At 38.6% G+C, this 16,572-nt stretch overlaps 1 protein-coding gene across 3 annotated transcripts in view; it reads right to left on the bottom strand.

Moving 5' to 3' along the window:
- Positions 1-16,572, bottom strand: part of RANBP17 (RAN binding protein 17) — a 280,499-nt gene that overhangs the window by 111,289 nt on the left and 152,638 nt on the right. For all 3 annotated transcript variants that reach the window (XM_048862507.2, XM_075131375.1, XM_048862508.2), the window contains 2 exons: positions 14,062-14,135; positions 1,320-1,400 (listed from right to left, as the gene is read on the bottom strand). In XM_048862507.2, coding sequence (XP_048718464.1) covers positions 1,320-1,400; positions 14,062-14,135 — 155 coding nt within the window. The remainder of the gene's footprint in view (positions 1-1,319; positions 1,401-14,061; positions 14,136-16,572) is intronic.

Here is a 16,572-nt window from a genome sequence, read left to right as displayed (position 1 = left end):
GCTGTTAACAGTAATATAATGGTGACTATTTCAGCTTACATACATAAACGAGCAACAAACCAAATACGTATTTTGAATTAGGTGCAATATTTTAAACTTCTTGGTTAACTTACTGTATTGAATACAACCAGACACAGTAGTGGGAAAGCTAACCCATTAACTCTTGTACATTCTTATTCATGCAGTGCAATAATCAATCCCCTTTTTGTTTTTGTTAAATACCTTAGTGATGTTTAGATTTCACCTGTGCCCCATTATATCTGGTGGTGTTAACAGTAGATATACATATATTTAACATCTCCCATGTTGGCTGATTAATGATACTTGTAGTAAGTGTGAGAAAACATACACTGCATAATTTTAGCTAAATGAAATGCACTTATTCAATCTGCAAAACAATAAGCAGCATTTAATACAATGAAATATATTAACATTCTGCTGTGATGACTAGAATTCTAAGGAGAAAATAAAATGATTCAAGGCTGCACTTTCCAGCCTCCTTTCCTTTCTGACTATCTATAACATTAATCTCTTCACCTGAAACTGAAAGAAAAGCAGTTTTTATTTTTAAAATATCGAAGGACTTCCTTTACTGAACATTTCTATCAGTTCTGAACATTTTTGTTTTGTATTGCCTGTATCCACTTCAACATCTTGATATGTCAAAAATTACTACATGCTAATTTTCTTTGAAAATTGGTCTTCTTGTCTGACTTGTCAGAATTTCAAAAAGTAAACATATCACACCCTCTTTTATGATGTATGACTTAAGTTGCAGTCTCAAAAAGTTTGTGTCAAAGCAAAATCTAACCCGGGACTCAGCTGAACTGTTAACAAAAATTCAAGATCATGGTGTTGCACATACAAACAATGAAGGCCCTGGTTCTACAAGGTATTTAAGCCCATGCCTGACTTTATGGATGTAAGTAGTCACATGGATTCTATTGGGATTACTCACGTACTTAAAGTCAGGCATGGGTTTAAGTACCTTAGTTGAATCAGAGTCAAAATGGGTCCAGCCTTGCTCTTTTTTAGAGTCAATGACATTCTTGTCCTCTGGAGGATGTCATGAATAAGACTATGATGTTAATGAACTAGTCACATGGATAATCTTGTGTTGACAATCAGAATAGGGAAACACAAAATAACTTAAAATGTGCTATGCATATAAAAAGGCCAAACCAAACTCATATTTTAATATTAATATTCTCACTGGTGTTAAAACAATTTCCTATAAAATGGAAAATGGCTTGAAAATATTAATTTTTACTAAATTATTTTCATTGTATAGGACCCCCAATGTACAATAAAAAGGATATCCAACAGAAAGATCATTTAGAAACTGAAGAGTTCTTGAAATCACAGGCTCGCATCTTCCCCAGCATTTAAGGTTTGTAACACTAGAATAATAATAATAAAAAAGGAGAGAGAGTTTATAATAAATAATGTTTCCCTCTGCGAGAAGGGAGTGAGTAAGTACACACACACACACAAAATGCAAGGGTACTATTGTACAAATACATTCTTCTGGTAGATACTGTTCTTTTTATGTTCACGAGATTGGAAACATTACAAAAAATAAGTTAATTCAATACTTTTTATTCTTGAACCAGTAATTTCAACATTTTATAACCCTACAACAAATTTAGCGTTAAATAACCTATTTTTACCACTTCCCTATCAGTTGCTCTGCCACCATTTTTCATGGTAAAATATACCATCCCAAATACAACCTTCTCCTTATCCATCTTATATATTTATATGGCCCCCCGATAATGTAGTATCTGAGCACTTCATAACTGTGGTAGGGAAATGCCATTATCCCCATTTTCCATATGGGGAACTGAGGCAAAGAGAGTCTAAGCAACATGCCAAAGGTCAACAAGGAAATTTGTAGTGGAAAAGGGAATTGAACCTGGGCCTCCTAAAGCTAGCACCTTAAACTTGGTCCAGCCATCTCTCCTAAGCAGTATTGTTAAAAAATCCAAAACACCCTAATGAGAGTGTATATTGGTATAGATCAAACATTGGATTTGAAAACAATACAACACAAAAGGGTTTATATTTTCTCTTTCAGTACCTGAAAACAAGCCTAATATCAAAGTATTAACCAATACCTCTTAGGCCAAATTATGGCTGTCCTTGGGTGGATGCCCTTAGTAGAGATACTTCTTAAAGCCCTTAGCTCCCCATTGTCCCAGCACACCAGGTCATGTACCTCCAGATACTATCACTTAAGATGGCTCCTCAGTTCTGGCTTGTAAGAAACATAAATTTACCTCTTAATATTTGTAAACCTCTTGGAAAGAACAAAGTGCTGAGAAAGAGTGTGTTGTCTAAGAAAATATACAGCAGATACTCTAATGCTGGATTCATTTACAGAAATTAAAAGAAAACATCAGAGCCCTTCTGAAATGTATGTTTCAAATTCAATGACATCTCAGTACCCATTGTATACCCTTATTGTTTGCAATGCAAGGTGCATAAGTAGGTGGTGTTACTTAAATTTTGGGGATGGGGAACCTGAAGTAGAGAAGTTAAGTGCCTTAAATCAGCATAGTTTTGCTCCACTTTATCTTTTGGGTGTACACACACACACACACACTACTATGCAGGATAAAAGTGAAGTATTTTCTCATAGGGGTGTGTGTGTGTGTGTGTGGTTTTTTGTGCATGCATGTAGTTTTGGACAAGCGCCAAACAATTATTTGCCCATAATTATTTGCTGACACTGCAAAAAACAAAGCTTCTCATCTTAAATGCACAAAATAAGCATTAACTCATTTAATAAAAACCACAATGAACAAAAACAATGGCTCATATTGCCTTAAAGAAACAGCTCATTCTAGCAAGTCCTAGCAAGTCCATAATTTACAGTTTATCCCTATTGTAGGGAGTTCTCAAAATGTTTCTGCTATACTAAACCCTAACAGATATATACTGTAGAAAGCAATAAAAATCAATTTGGATTATCCATATCTGATATCAAAGCCAAAATCATAAAAGGCAATTCTCAAAAAAAAAAAAAAAAAAAGAAGCAGAAATCTATTCTAAACTTCAGCATCCAAAGCTTGAATGTTTAAAGAGAGAAGAATCAAAACAGACCATTTAAAAAAAGCTGTCCCACTCGTGTTTGACTTTTCCTTTTCTTCTTATGTTTCTTCCCACTTTGGCCTATTCTTTTTGCTCAGTATGCTGCTGCATTTGGATGACGAAAAGTACGAATCATGCATGTAAAAGGTTGGCGACATATTGGTCAGTGCATAGTCCCGACAATTTCCATTTCTGTTTTTGGTCTATCGACACCACGCAACAGGAACGATGGACAATATTAATATGTAATATATTAAATTACATTTATGCCATAACAGCTCATAGGAAAAATCTGTAAAATCTGAACAGAAATATAACTAAGTGTACAGAACACCAAACCAATTTTATGATTTTCCAATATTTGAGGGAGAGAAGCCAAGGAACAACATAGGAGAGAAATTCAAGCTCTTCAAGAAGTCAAGCATTTGAGTCCAAGTGCTGGTGTCCTTTCTCTGTCTCTTAAGTGACTAACTGATAAAGATACTAAGTCAAAGAGCGTTAAAGCAACTGAGCAGGAAACTTCAAATGCATGACGGAAACAATTACGTTTAACAGGATTGCCAATCAGAGTCGACAGAAACTAACATAACAGACTAACAGAGATCACATTTTTAAAAGCAAATATACATGAAGTGGCAACAAAGAAATAACATAATATTTCCATATTTGGCATACCAAAACCAAAATACTGGGCTGTAAATGTTCTCAAAAAATGAAATAGTGCCATTAACATTGTTCCAGTGTTTATAAACTGGAAAAGAGACAACATCCAAATGGCAAGATTTACCATTATTCTGGTAACGCAAATACAGACATATTTATTATTAGTACCAGTATTAGATCCAGTACCAAGGGATCAGAATAACCGAACTCAGGCCTCTGAGTTTGTACCAGACAAGAGGATCTTGAGACTGCCTGTAAACCCTACTACCCGTGAGCCCTACTTTAATGCTATTTTGTCTAAGGTAAAAACTGCTTCATTTTGTGGTTGGATCATATCAAAGATTATGCTTTTCTTAATGTAGTACCTTTGAAACTATTTGCCTTATTATTATTTTTAGGCTCTGTATTTAAAAAAAACTTGAATAATCGCCGCCCCCTTCTCCTTCTCTTACCTTGAATCCTAAGCAAAAATAAGTTACCATATATTTCATAAACATAGGTAAACATACAAACATCTTAATTAAAACTATTCTGACAAGTGAACACTTATTGTCAAAGTTTGTATAATTAGGGGTATCTATTAATGAAGAGGGGTAACGATGGTTGTAAAAGTATCTTTCCACTCAACCTTTCTGAACTATTCAACAATTTTCTACTGCCTTTCCTTCCCTTGATGATGCTCACCACGTCTTCTTAATACGTGAACCCAGAACTTTAAACCCACCCTGCTATTAGAGCTGTCCATGGTGCTGACTGCATGATGACTGCAGAAAAAAGAACTGTAGTAAACTTGGTGGCAGTACTGGAATGAATAAGATACCTCTGGAGGTTACTACTTCATTGGGAATGGGATGGGAACTCTAGAGAAAGGAGCATATGGGACAATTATGAAGAATCAGGAAAAGAATGAGGATGGGAAAAACCAAAGTGTACAGTGAATGTTGGAAAGGGGAGACTGAAGAACTGAGGCATAGGTGTGAGCAGGAAGAGAGTTGCAAGTCTACTTGGGTCACAGGGTGATGGTTGCCTCCTCAAGTTATCATTGCTTGCATCCCTGTTATAAAACTACAAGCCTTGTATTATTGTTTGCTACCTTAAATGAAGAGGAGGAGGGTGGAAACCTGTATAAGTATTACAAAAATGGAGATGATGTGCAAATAAAATTATGATCTTGAAAGGCTATATATGCATGTTGTGACATTTATTTTTATGTGGATATGAATGATAAACAAACATTCAAAACGTTGAAGAAGGTTAACTATGGATGACATGAGCCAAATTTCAAAATAGCTGAACAACTCAAGTCACATAGTATAGGGATATTCTTAGTGACCAACTAAGTTTATTTTGGACACTTTTACACAAAATGATTTTTAAAATTCAAAGAGACAAAACCACCATTTAATATTTTAGGCTGAAAATTTCAAATATTGGATGCCCAATTCCCATTCAAATCACCTAAAAGTCTTTGGAAATCTCAGCCATAGTGTGCTATTTGTGTTTCAGTTAACAAGGAGGAAATGGGCAATATGCTAGCAACAGGGCTCTATATACGCATGTTTTAATTATTTCTTGCAGGTTATCATCTTTTACAGTTCAGAACTTCCTGTGGCACATGGACAAGGAGTGAATATATACTCTTCATTAGAGCTGGGTAAATGCAAATAGTTAAAAAAACACAAAATACCTTCACAAATAAAATCTTTGAGTTGTAGTTTGCTACGGTTCATGGGGTCATACTGGCTATTCACAAGCATCAAGGAAATTGCTGGGTATTTGGGAACATGTTCACAAATCCTGAATTTTCCATGAATGTTTGGTACTTAGATAGTATGAAGACAAGCACCCTAGGAAAATATATATATGTGTACATGTACCCTGGATAGATAATTACTGGATTCATCCATACATTCATAGGAGATGTTTGTGATTAGTTATTCACTCATCTCATTTCAGTTATCCTACCAGGGAGCAGAAACAATACTATGCGACTCTGGTAACCAATCATGTAAAACAAATACCAGATAATATGAACGAACATTTTGTGAACCCAAAGACTACTAATTAATTACCACAACTATGTCACAAGTTTAAACATCATAATATTTGCAGAGATCAGGATGGGTTCACAAACAATATGCTAAACAAATTAATGTTTGAAATGAAGAATTTGACAAACTTTAATCCTTTTTTCATGAACCAGTTACCAATCACAACTGAATATGCCCAAGTCTGACTAAATAAAAGCTGAGAGTAGTTGAGTTTACATAGTTGTGTCACAAGAGTACATAAATCTATGAGTTTAGCTGTGATGTAAGATGCATAAAGCTGGAAGAACTTATTTTGAGACTAGGGCCCAGATTTTTAAAGTTAATTAGGTGTTGCTGCACTCAGCAGTGCAATGACTAATAGATTTAGGAACCTAAGTCTCTACAAGCCTAAATCTCATTGGGATTTTGGCTCCTAAGTGTCTAAATCTCTCTTGAAAATGAGACTTAGGCAATGCAAAGCTGAGCACTGCACTGCCCAAATACATTTAAAAATCTGGGTCTTAGTGTTTTTCAAATGAAGATCAACTTTCTTGAGCACTGGTGAAGCTAAGCAAGGACAGTGGAAACGAAAAGGGCTTCCTTGTGAAATCCAAGATTCTTGATGGGACACCTATACAATTATGGCTGATAATAGATACTTTCACTGCATGATTGGCCATATGAGTGTATAAAAACCTGTCCCTTAGAAAGTGATGTCCAGAAGTTCAAAAGAAGGTTGGTAATTACTTCCAATGGAAGGATAATGGAAGATCTACATTTGGCCATATGAATTGACAGAATTAACTGAAATGATGATCAGAATTTAGACAACCTCATTGTGGTGACCAACCTCAGAAAATAACTCAATTCTTTGAGGAATGGCTACTCAAGACAACCTCTAACACATGAATTGAATATGGCTAAGATCACTTGGCAAACAATAGCTAGCTCATATCACCAGTGCTACTGGCAGGTATCAGATGCATGTAAAACAGCTTGTTCACCATAAACGTGACTAAAGAATTCATCAATTGATATTACTGACCAATTCTGCATCATGAAGTTCATGCTACAGCAATCAAAAGGAGACATTTAAGACTATATGAATGAAGATGACCCAATGCTGATATTAAGAGCAGATGCAGCTAAGATAGTTTAGTAGAATACGTGTTAAAAACCAAGATAAGAGAAATGTGGTTCACTTCAGTCACAACTAAGGTCACATCAGACTTGAAGGAATGCTGCACATGGCAACCAGATACTAAGTTTGTCATAAGAACCAGCAAGCTACTACAAGAGGAGGTACAAGTCCTCTAATTAGTGGAATACAAAAATTCATTAATGTCATGAAGGATCACCACTTGTTTGACCATTGCATATCAAACCATTATATTCGTGTTCCCTATGTTCCTCCCACAGCATTTAAGTACAGAATATTTTTGTCACACATTATAAGTACCTTGACAACAACTTTCAAGACTCTAGTACTATAGATTAGATGCAAAAGTAGTTAACATGATCACAAGGGTATTCAATAGTTCTAATGTTAGATTGCAATGGTGAAGTATTACTTCAACATTACAAATGAATTTCTCTCACTTTCTGATATGAAAGACAGTGTTTGCCATTAAAGAGGAAGCATTATCCCTCTGAATAGCAAATAAGGGTGCTATGTCAGATAACACCGTGCATTAACAAAACAGCAACTGTCATGCCTTACATACCACCATACAAATGCACAGAAACACTGGCATTTTAATGTCAATCACAGTGGAATTTATGAAGAACACAGTACTAAAAAAATAGTTATCACGAGTGTTAACATTTTCCTTACATAGAAAAAAAGGTGAGATCAATGGGTCTAGCCTGTGCAGAGAGTTAATGGCTTTCTAATCTACAGATTTGGGTTAAGACAGGGGTGGGGAACCTTTTTTCTACCAGGGGCCATTGACCGACAGAAAAAATCAATCCTGGGCCACACACAGCCCTGCTGGGGGTAGAGTGGGGAGGGGTGGGGGGAGAGCTGGTGCTCGCGGTTCTAGCCCCATGGGGCTGGGGTGGAGGCTCGGGGCTTCCTCTAAGATTAACAACTTTCTAATTGCACAAAACTGAACACCCCTTCTCCAAGGCCCCACCCCCCACTTATTCCAGCCCCCCTCCCTCAGTCGCTTGCTCTCCCCCACCCTCACTCACTTTCACTGGGCTGGGGCAGGGGGTTGGAATGCGAGTGGGGGTGAGGGCTCCAGCTGGGGTGGCAGGCTCCGGGGTGCAGCCAGAAATGAGGGGTTAAGGATGCAGGAGGGAGCTCCGGGCTGGGGCAGGGGATTCGGGTGTGGGAGGGGGTGAGGGCTCTGGGGTGAGGCTGGGGATGAGGGGTATGGTGTACAGGACGGGGTTCCGGGCTGGGTCCAAGGGGTTTGGAGTGCAGGAACGGGCTCAGGGTTGTGGAAGGGGGGCGGGGTGAGGGCTCCGGGAGGGAGTTTGGGTGCGGGAGGGGGCTCAGGGCTGGGGCTTGGGTTGCAGGTGGGGATGCAGGGTGTGGGAGGAAGATAGGGTGCTGGAGGGGGTTCCGACCTGGGGCAGGAGGTTCGGGGTATGGGCTCTTGCTGGGTGGCGCTTACTTCAGATGGCCCCCAGTTGGCGGTGCAGCTGGGCTAAGGCAGGCTCCCTGCCTCCATGCTACTCCCAGAAGTGGCTGACATGTTCGCCTCCTAGGAGCAGGGATGGTCAGGCAGCTCTGTGCAGTGCACGCTGCCCACGCCCACAGGCATCGCCACTGCAGTTCCCATTGGCTGTGGTTCCTGGCCAATGGGAGCCAGCACTGGGGCAGCACACAGAGCTTCCCTGACTGGCCCTGCACCTAAGCTGCAGGGACATGTCGGCTACCTACAGGAGCTGCATGCAGCTAACTGGATATTTAACAGCCTGGCAACCCTAGCTTCCCCCAGCAGTGGGGCGAGCCAGAGCTCACGGCTCCAATCCCGTGGAGGGTCACCAAGGCTCAGGGTTTCCAGCCCATGGTGTGGAGGCTTTCCACAGGCTGGATGAAATAAAGATGTGGTCCAGATCAGGCCCCTGGGCCATAGGTTCCCCACCCCTGGGTTAAGGTATTGACTTGGCTCACAAGGGAAAGTGACTGGTAATCTCAGCGTAGTCATGTGTCCATAGTATAAAACATGCAGACTATCTGGCACAGATGTCAGAATCTGCTCAGATTAGGCCTAGGAATAAAGCAACAGAAATATTGCCAGTCAGGACTGACCCATAATGTTTTATTTGCTGTGTCAGTATACTATGGACTCTAGTTCAGATTTACACTAAGCACACTATTGTTGATAAGTAGACAGTTTATTTTAATGGCTAGGGACATAAAAAGGTGTACAGAAAATAGATTTGTCATTTGATAATAGTATTTACTGCTTATTCTCCACATTAAGAAATAAATACTCCTTTTGTGATACCAAAATTATCTCCAGTGCAATCAATGAAAAATTCATAAACAAAGATACTATTTTCATACAAATGTAATAAACCATGAAGGAGGAGAAATGAGAAAAATACAGAACATGTCATCAAAAACTAGGATTGTTTTTTAAACTTTTTCAGAAGTGTTCCAGATGGCATTAAAATGCTAAGCATATACATAGGATTTCATTACTGCTTAGTTTACACTGGTTATGCAAAGATATACATGACAAAATTAAATGCATGTAGAACTTATCCTCTTACCTGTTAATTGATCTTCTGTGACTTGGTCATAGGGCACAAGACACAAAGTTTTCCTCTCATTGGTAGCAACAGAAGGAAAGACAGCCAATCATACTGAAGCATCTATACTTGATACAATGGACCCTCCTCTGATTCCTAGTTTTACTCCATTTTGAGCTCAAAGAACGAAGGTTCAACTGCCTAATTCCCTAGCCAGTGCTTCTTCCAGAAATTGCAGGACAAGTGTCCATTAAGGGTAGTATCTGTGCTGATTGACCAAGTCACAGGAAACATGTTCACAGGTAAGGGGAAAACTAATTTGTTTTCCTGTGGCTTGTTCTGTTCAAAACAGATCAGAGTTCTTAATACAGTATCCTAAAATATACTAGGTGGGTAGGAATACAGCATTCAGAAGCTAAAAGATGCTCCTATGTGGCAGAGGAAGGGGAATGAATGATGAAATACCCATAGTGACTTCTTTCACTTGTTTTCCTAAGAAAAGGTCTTCTCTGGGGAGGGCCATTCTAAGCACACTTCAGCCAAACACTGTTGCATTAGCTGATGCCTGTAGTACTTAGAGAAGGTGTGCAGAAATTTGCCGAGGAATATACACTAGCAGGTAGAATGTATTTTTACCATGGCAGGACAGAACAAAACCTCAGCTCTGTTCACCTCCTGGAAACAATTTGTATTTATTTATTATTATTTATTCTTGGATCCCGCATAAGAATGCTAGGTGCTATATAGATAAGTGAACTCAACATGATCCCTGCCCCAATCACATTACAAATAATCAAGTCAAGGTAGAAACAGTTTATAAATAGGGTTGGAAGGATTACATTTTTATTGATAAATACCAATAAACGTAGTTTTCACTGTATAAACACAAACTGACAAAAATATTTCCATAAATAATAGAAATTTACAGATGGGCAAAGTAAGAAAAATGCAGCTTGAGAACTTATTAGAGTTTGATTTAAGGATATTTACTTTGTATATTTTGACATGTGATGTTGACAATTTGTGTTAACAGTTATAAAGCTTTAAATTTTTGAATCTCAACATCGACTGTCATTAAATAATTATTGTCTTGACTCCACCATTGTCTGACCTACACAAAATTTCCCCAAATTGTGAAAATTTAAATTGATAAAAATAAAAAATTACTGCTTAAATTATTTCTTGCAATTGTGAAAATTTAAATCAACAAACATTTTAAAAAATGCTTAAACAAACATCGATATTATCCATCAAAATGATAAAAAAACCACCCTGAATTCTGCCAAGCCTATTTACAGAGAAGGGGAAAGGAGAAAAAGATACAATACATGGACATGTTTCTGGGTTTTTTTTTTATTAGGAGAACTATTATTATTTGTCCTCAAGACTCACAGGATAGTTAGCAGATGAAAGGCCCTACTTCCCACAACACTCCTCTTTGCTGGCTCATCAGATTTGATACTCTCCCGCTCCCTGCACATGTGGGCAGAGAGTGGGTTTGGAAAACACAAAAATCCTGAGATTTTTGGACCTCGGTCAACTGACTGATAGCTGATCTGGACACAAAAGAAAAATAATATGTAGTATAGAATTGTGCAGGCCCCAGAACAAGTATTTTTCTGTTCATTCCCATTCCATTGACCTAGCTCATAGGGTTTCTTTAGAGAAACGTTAGATTTGATGGGTCGGACAGTTTTCTTAAAGCAAGCTAAAACAGCAGACTTTATCTTGGTGAAAGGAAGCCATTTAGGTCTTGTCTTCACTAGGAAATTAGGTCACGGTAGAAAACGACCTGGAGAAGTCATGTTAACTTACAGAATGTTAAACACGTTTGTAGTCACTGTAGAAAAGAACAAGTTAGAACATAAGAACGGCCATACTGGTCAGACCAAAGGTCCATCTAGCAAAGAGTTCCACTGGTTGACTGTGCGTTGTGTGAAAAAATACTTCCTTTTGTTTGTTTTAACCAGATGTCTATTAATTTCATTTGGTGACCCCCCAGCTCTTGCATTATGAGAAGGAGTAAACAACACTTCCTTATTTACTTTCTCCACACCCGTCATGATTTTATAGACCTCTATCATATCCCTCCATTAGTCGTCTCTTTTCCAAGCTGAAAAGTCCCAGTCTTATTAATCTCTCCTTATATGGCAGCCGTTCCATACCCCTAATCATTTTTGTTGCCCTTTTCTGAACCTTTTCCAATTCTAATATATCTTTTTTGAGATGGGGTGACCACATCTGCACACAGTATTCAAAATGTGGGTGTACCATGGATTTATATAGAGGCAATATGATATTTTCTGATTTATTATCTATCCCTTTCTTAATGATTCCCAACATTCTGTTTGCTTTTCTGACTGCCGCTGCACATTGAGTGGATGTGTTCAGAGAACTATCTACAATGACTCCAAGATCTCTTTCTTAAGTGATAACAGCCAATTTAGACCCCATCATTTTATAGTTGGGATGTTTTCCAATATGCATTACTTTGCATTTATCAACACTGAATTTCATCTGCCATTTTGTTACTCAGTCACCCAGTTTTGTGAGATCCTTTTGTAGTTCTTCGCAGTCTGCCTGGGACTTAACTATTTTGAGCAATTTTGTATCATCTGCAAATTTTGCCACCTCACTGTTTATCCCATTTTCCAGATCATTTATGAATATATTGAATAGGACTGGGCCCAGTACAGCCCCCTGGGGGACACCATTATTTACCTCTCTCCGTTCTGAAAACTGACCATTTATTCCTACCCTTCGTTTCCTATCTTTTAACCAGTTACCAATCCATGAGAGGACCTTCCCTCTCATCCCATGACAGCTTACTTTGCTTAAGAGCCTTTGCTGAGGGACCCTGTCAAAGGCTTTTTGAAAATCTAAGTACACTATATCCACTGGATCCCCCTTGTCCACATGCTTGTTGACTCCTTCAAAGAATTCTAGTAGATTGGTGAAGAACGATTGCCCTTTACAAAAAACATCTTGACTCTTCCCCAACAAATTATGTTCATCTATGTGTTTGACAATTTTGTTCTTTACTATAGTTTCAGCCAATTTGCCCAGTACTGAAGTCAGGTTTACTGGCCTTTAATTGCCGGGATCACCTCTGGAGCCCTTTTTAAAAATTGTTGTCACATTAGCTATCCTCCAGTCATTTGGTACAGAAGCTGATTTAAATGATAGGTTACAGACTATAGTGAGTAGTTCTGCAATTTCACATTTGAGTTCCTACAGAACTCTTGGGTGAATATCATCTGGTCCTGTTGACTTATTACTGTTATATTTAGTATTGTATCAACCGGTTATAGTTAATCTTATGGTTCTAGTAGGGTGTTTTCCTAGCAATGACAATGCCCTATTGAAAACTATTTGTAAGTCTAAATAGACCAGATTTAGAGGAAGCCAATTTGGGAGGGATAGAAAGGAAAGGTGCCCTGTTCCTTTTCCATTCCCAGGAACACAGGGAGACCTTTAGAATCTGTGTTTTCCTGGGGGCCTTCACATTTTGGAGCAGATGTTCCTACTCCTCCCTGAGAAACTCTTTTGGCTTGCTTCAGGGGTTAAACCTCAGTTTCAGAGGCAACCCTGTCTGCCTCAGAAGGGAATCTATCGAGTCTTGATATAGGCAGAAAGACAGGGTAGAACTTGCAAACGCTGGGGCTTGCTGGATGTGAGAAAAAGAAAAGTATGCCCCCAGGAAACCACAGAGAGTGCCTGAGAACAGGCATGAAGATATCTGATAATTTTTTAGAGGTATTCTTAGAGGGAGAATAAAAACATCTATTTGAACATTGTGATAGCAGGTAGAATTAATTTATTAAGGAAGTATCACAAGAGAGAGGGCTGGTGATTATAATCTTCCCTAGCTGCTTCACAAACCTTGGTCTTCCATGGTCTCATCCCTGTCTGAATCTATATTTTCTTAGGGGAGGGATTTTGCCCCATTCAGTGAGCTTCCAACTCTTTTCTTTTGAAAATTCTGGAGTGTGACTATAAGCAAGACATAGCACTCACTTCCCAGCATCTGTACTGTAATGTGGTGAGTATCAAACTGGGGAGATAAGGATGAGATGCCACCAAAGAGAGCGAAGTTACTTCAGTTTGGCTGATTGTCTTTCCTGGCTGTTACCAGTGTACATGTGAGAGGACTGCCCCGTATACAAGTGAGAGGAAAGCCCGGTGGCCAAGCAGGCTAAGCCACAGAGAAAAATGATATATGTGTGTGGAGCATGTGTACGCACCCACACTGAAGATCATAATGACCAATGTCAATATTTTCAAAAGAGTCTCAGTGGTCAAGGCTCCTCAATCCCATTTTCAAAAGCATTTTAGGCACCTAGGAGCTTAAGTCCCGTTGACAGGCAGCATTTAGGAGCCCAAAATGGCACCTAGGCTCTTTTGAAACTTTTACCCCATGTCTCAATTTTTAAAACTATTTATGAAAACACCTAGAATTATTCTCATTAAAATTCAACTGGGTATTTACAATTTAAACTTTGATTATGGATAAACATTAAAGACAAAACAAAAGAATGTATAGAATAGAACTCAAGCACAAACTCACATTTTTGCCATAAATGTTTCTAGAACATGGTTGTCATCTGTTATTCCTAAGACTTCTGACATTCGGGCATACACCTGAAAATAAACATTTCAACAGTAACACATTATAGACATTTACGAGCATCAAAAATGTTATTTCAAAAATATATTAACCGTTCCACATTCTGTTTATGCAGCTAAAGGGTACAAGCATGAATGTGGGTTATTCTCTCAATCCATCTGGCCCTGGCTAAATCACATATATAGAGGACTCTCATCCTCCAAGGCAATGATTCAGGAATTTGGGGCTCACAGATTTTCACTCACCCCTGCTTAACCATATCCTCCCAAACAGAAATGGTAAATACTCAGTATAAGCATGCACTTACTCTGTGGTTTAGTGAGCAAACCACTTCCTCTCTTGGAGGTAATGGCACTTTATAAGCAGCCTCAATGGGGTGAAGCAAAGCAATACCTTCCACCACTCTCTAGCCTTAGCAGCATAGGTTTAAATGTTGCTCCTGCACCTTAGCTTACATTTGGTAAGTTGTTGCATTTTCACTGATGTAATCAGGTAGAACTAGGCATTCCCCATGTATCCAATTGTGGGCTTTCCCTTCCCTTCCAAATAACGTAAAGGTTTCAGAGTAACAGCCGTGTTATAGATTCATAGATTCCAAGGCCAGAAGGGACCATTGAGATCATCTGGTCTGACCTCCCGTGTAACACAGGTCACAGAACTTCCCCAAAATAATTCCTAGAGCAAATCTTTTAGAAAAACATCCAATCTTGATTTTAAAATTACCACTGATGGCAAATCCACCACAACTCTTGGTAATTTGTTCCAGTGGTTAATTACCCTCACTGTTAAAAATGTATGCCTTATTTTCAGTCTGAATTTGTTTTGCTTCAACTTCCAAACCAAGGTGTTATACCTTTCTTTGCTAGATTGAAGAACCCATTATCAAATATTTATTCCCCAAGTAGGTACTTGCAGACTGTAATCAAGTCACCCCTTAATCTTCTCTTTGTTAAGCTAAATAGGTTGAGCTCTTTGAGTCTCTCAGTATAAGGCATCCTGTTTTCTAATTCTTTAATCATTCTTGTGGCTCTTCTCTGAACTCTCTCCAATTTATCATCATCCTTCCTGAGCTGTGGGCACCAGAGCTGGTCACAATATTCCAGCTGTGGTCACACCGGTGCCAAATATAGAGGTAAAATAAACTCTCTAGTCCTACTCAAGACTGCCCTGTTTATACATCCCAAGATCGCATGAGCCCTTTGGCCACAGCATCACATTGGGAGCTTATGTTCAGCTGATTATCCATGTCCCCCAAATCCTTTTCAGGGTCACTGCTTCCCAGGATAGAGTCCCCCATACTATAAGTATGGCCTACATTCTTTGTTCCTAGATGTATATATTTAATTTAGCCATATTAAAATGCATATTGTTTGCTTGTATTGTATGCTTACCAAGCATTCCAGATAGCTCTCAATCACTGACCTGTCCTCATCATTATTTACCACTCCCCCAATTTTGTTCCATCTGCAAACTCTGTCAGTGATTATATGGTTTCTTCCAAGTCATTGATAAAAATGTTAAATAGGATAGAGCCAAGAAACAATCCATGTGAAAAAAAACACCCTGATAATTATTATCTTTCTAACATAATTCTGTGGTACCCATCAACCGTGGTGCCAGAGCACTTATACAAAGTATTGTGTTTATTTGTGTCACTTATAGATTATTGTCCTTTTTGCTGTAAATACCCTTGTGTTTGCTAAGGGATAATTTGGCAGCCATTTTATCAAGAAATGGAAGGCAGACTAGGCTTCCTTGTCTGTCTTCTCCAGACCACTGTGACATTTCTTTTTATGGTCAGATTGCCCCAGTGTTAGTCTGTATTCGCAAAAAGAAAAGGAGAACTTGTGGCACCTTAGAGACTAACCAATTTATTTGAGCATAAGCTTTAAGTGAGCTGTAGCTCACGAAAGCTTATGCTCAAATAAATTGGTTAGTCTCTAAGGTGCCACAAGTTCTCCTTTTCTTTTTACAAGTAACGTAAAGACATTGAGTTGTGTGATTTTCGATCACCCTTCATTCCAGGTCCAGGACATTGATTAACTCTCAAGTTTTCCTTATATTCTGCCATTTAAAGGGATCTGTTATTATGATGACTTATCAATCAGCAGGTCAAGTCAGATACAGTAGCATTATGTCTCACAGTTAGCATTACTGCAAGTTCTTTACAAACTTTGGTGACATTTTTAGTGACCACGAAAGTAATTACTTAATAGAACTCTACTAGAATCTGAGAGAGAGGGAACAGGCACTTGGCAAAATTCTTCATGTTGTTCTGCCTGTGCACCTCATTTTGAGCTACAGCACCCTTGCTTTTCATTAAAGACCTGGGTCAAACACAACTCTACCAACTAGTGCATTTTAGTTCAGTCCTTAAGTATTCCTATTTTAACCCTAAATCCCACCAAAGAAAGGAGTACCAACTGTATGTAATTCTGCCATATTATGTGC

This window comes from Caretta caretta, chromosome 8, assembly GCF_965140235.1.
Source record: "Caretta caretta isolate rCarCar2 chromosome 8, rCarCar1.hap1, whole genome shotgun sequence".
In the NCBI taxonomy this organism is placed as follows: Eukaryota; Metazoa; Chordata; order Testudines; family Cheloniidae; genus Caretta; species Caretta caretta.
The sequence above is the reverse complement of the archived record's forward strand: the minus strand, read 5'-3'. Positions and strand labels throughout refer to the sequence as shown.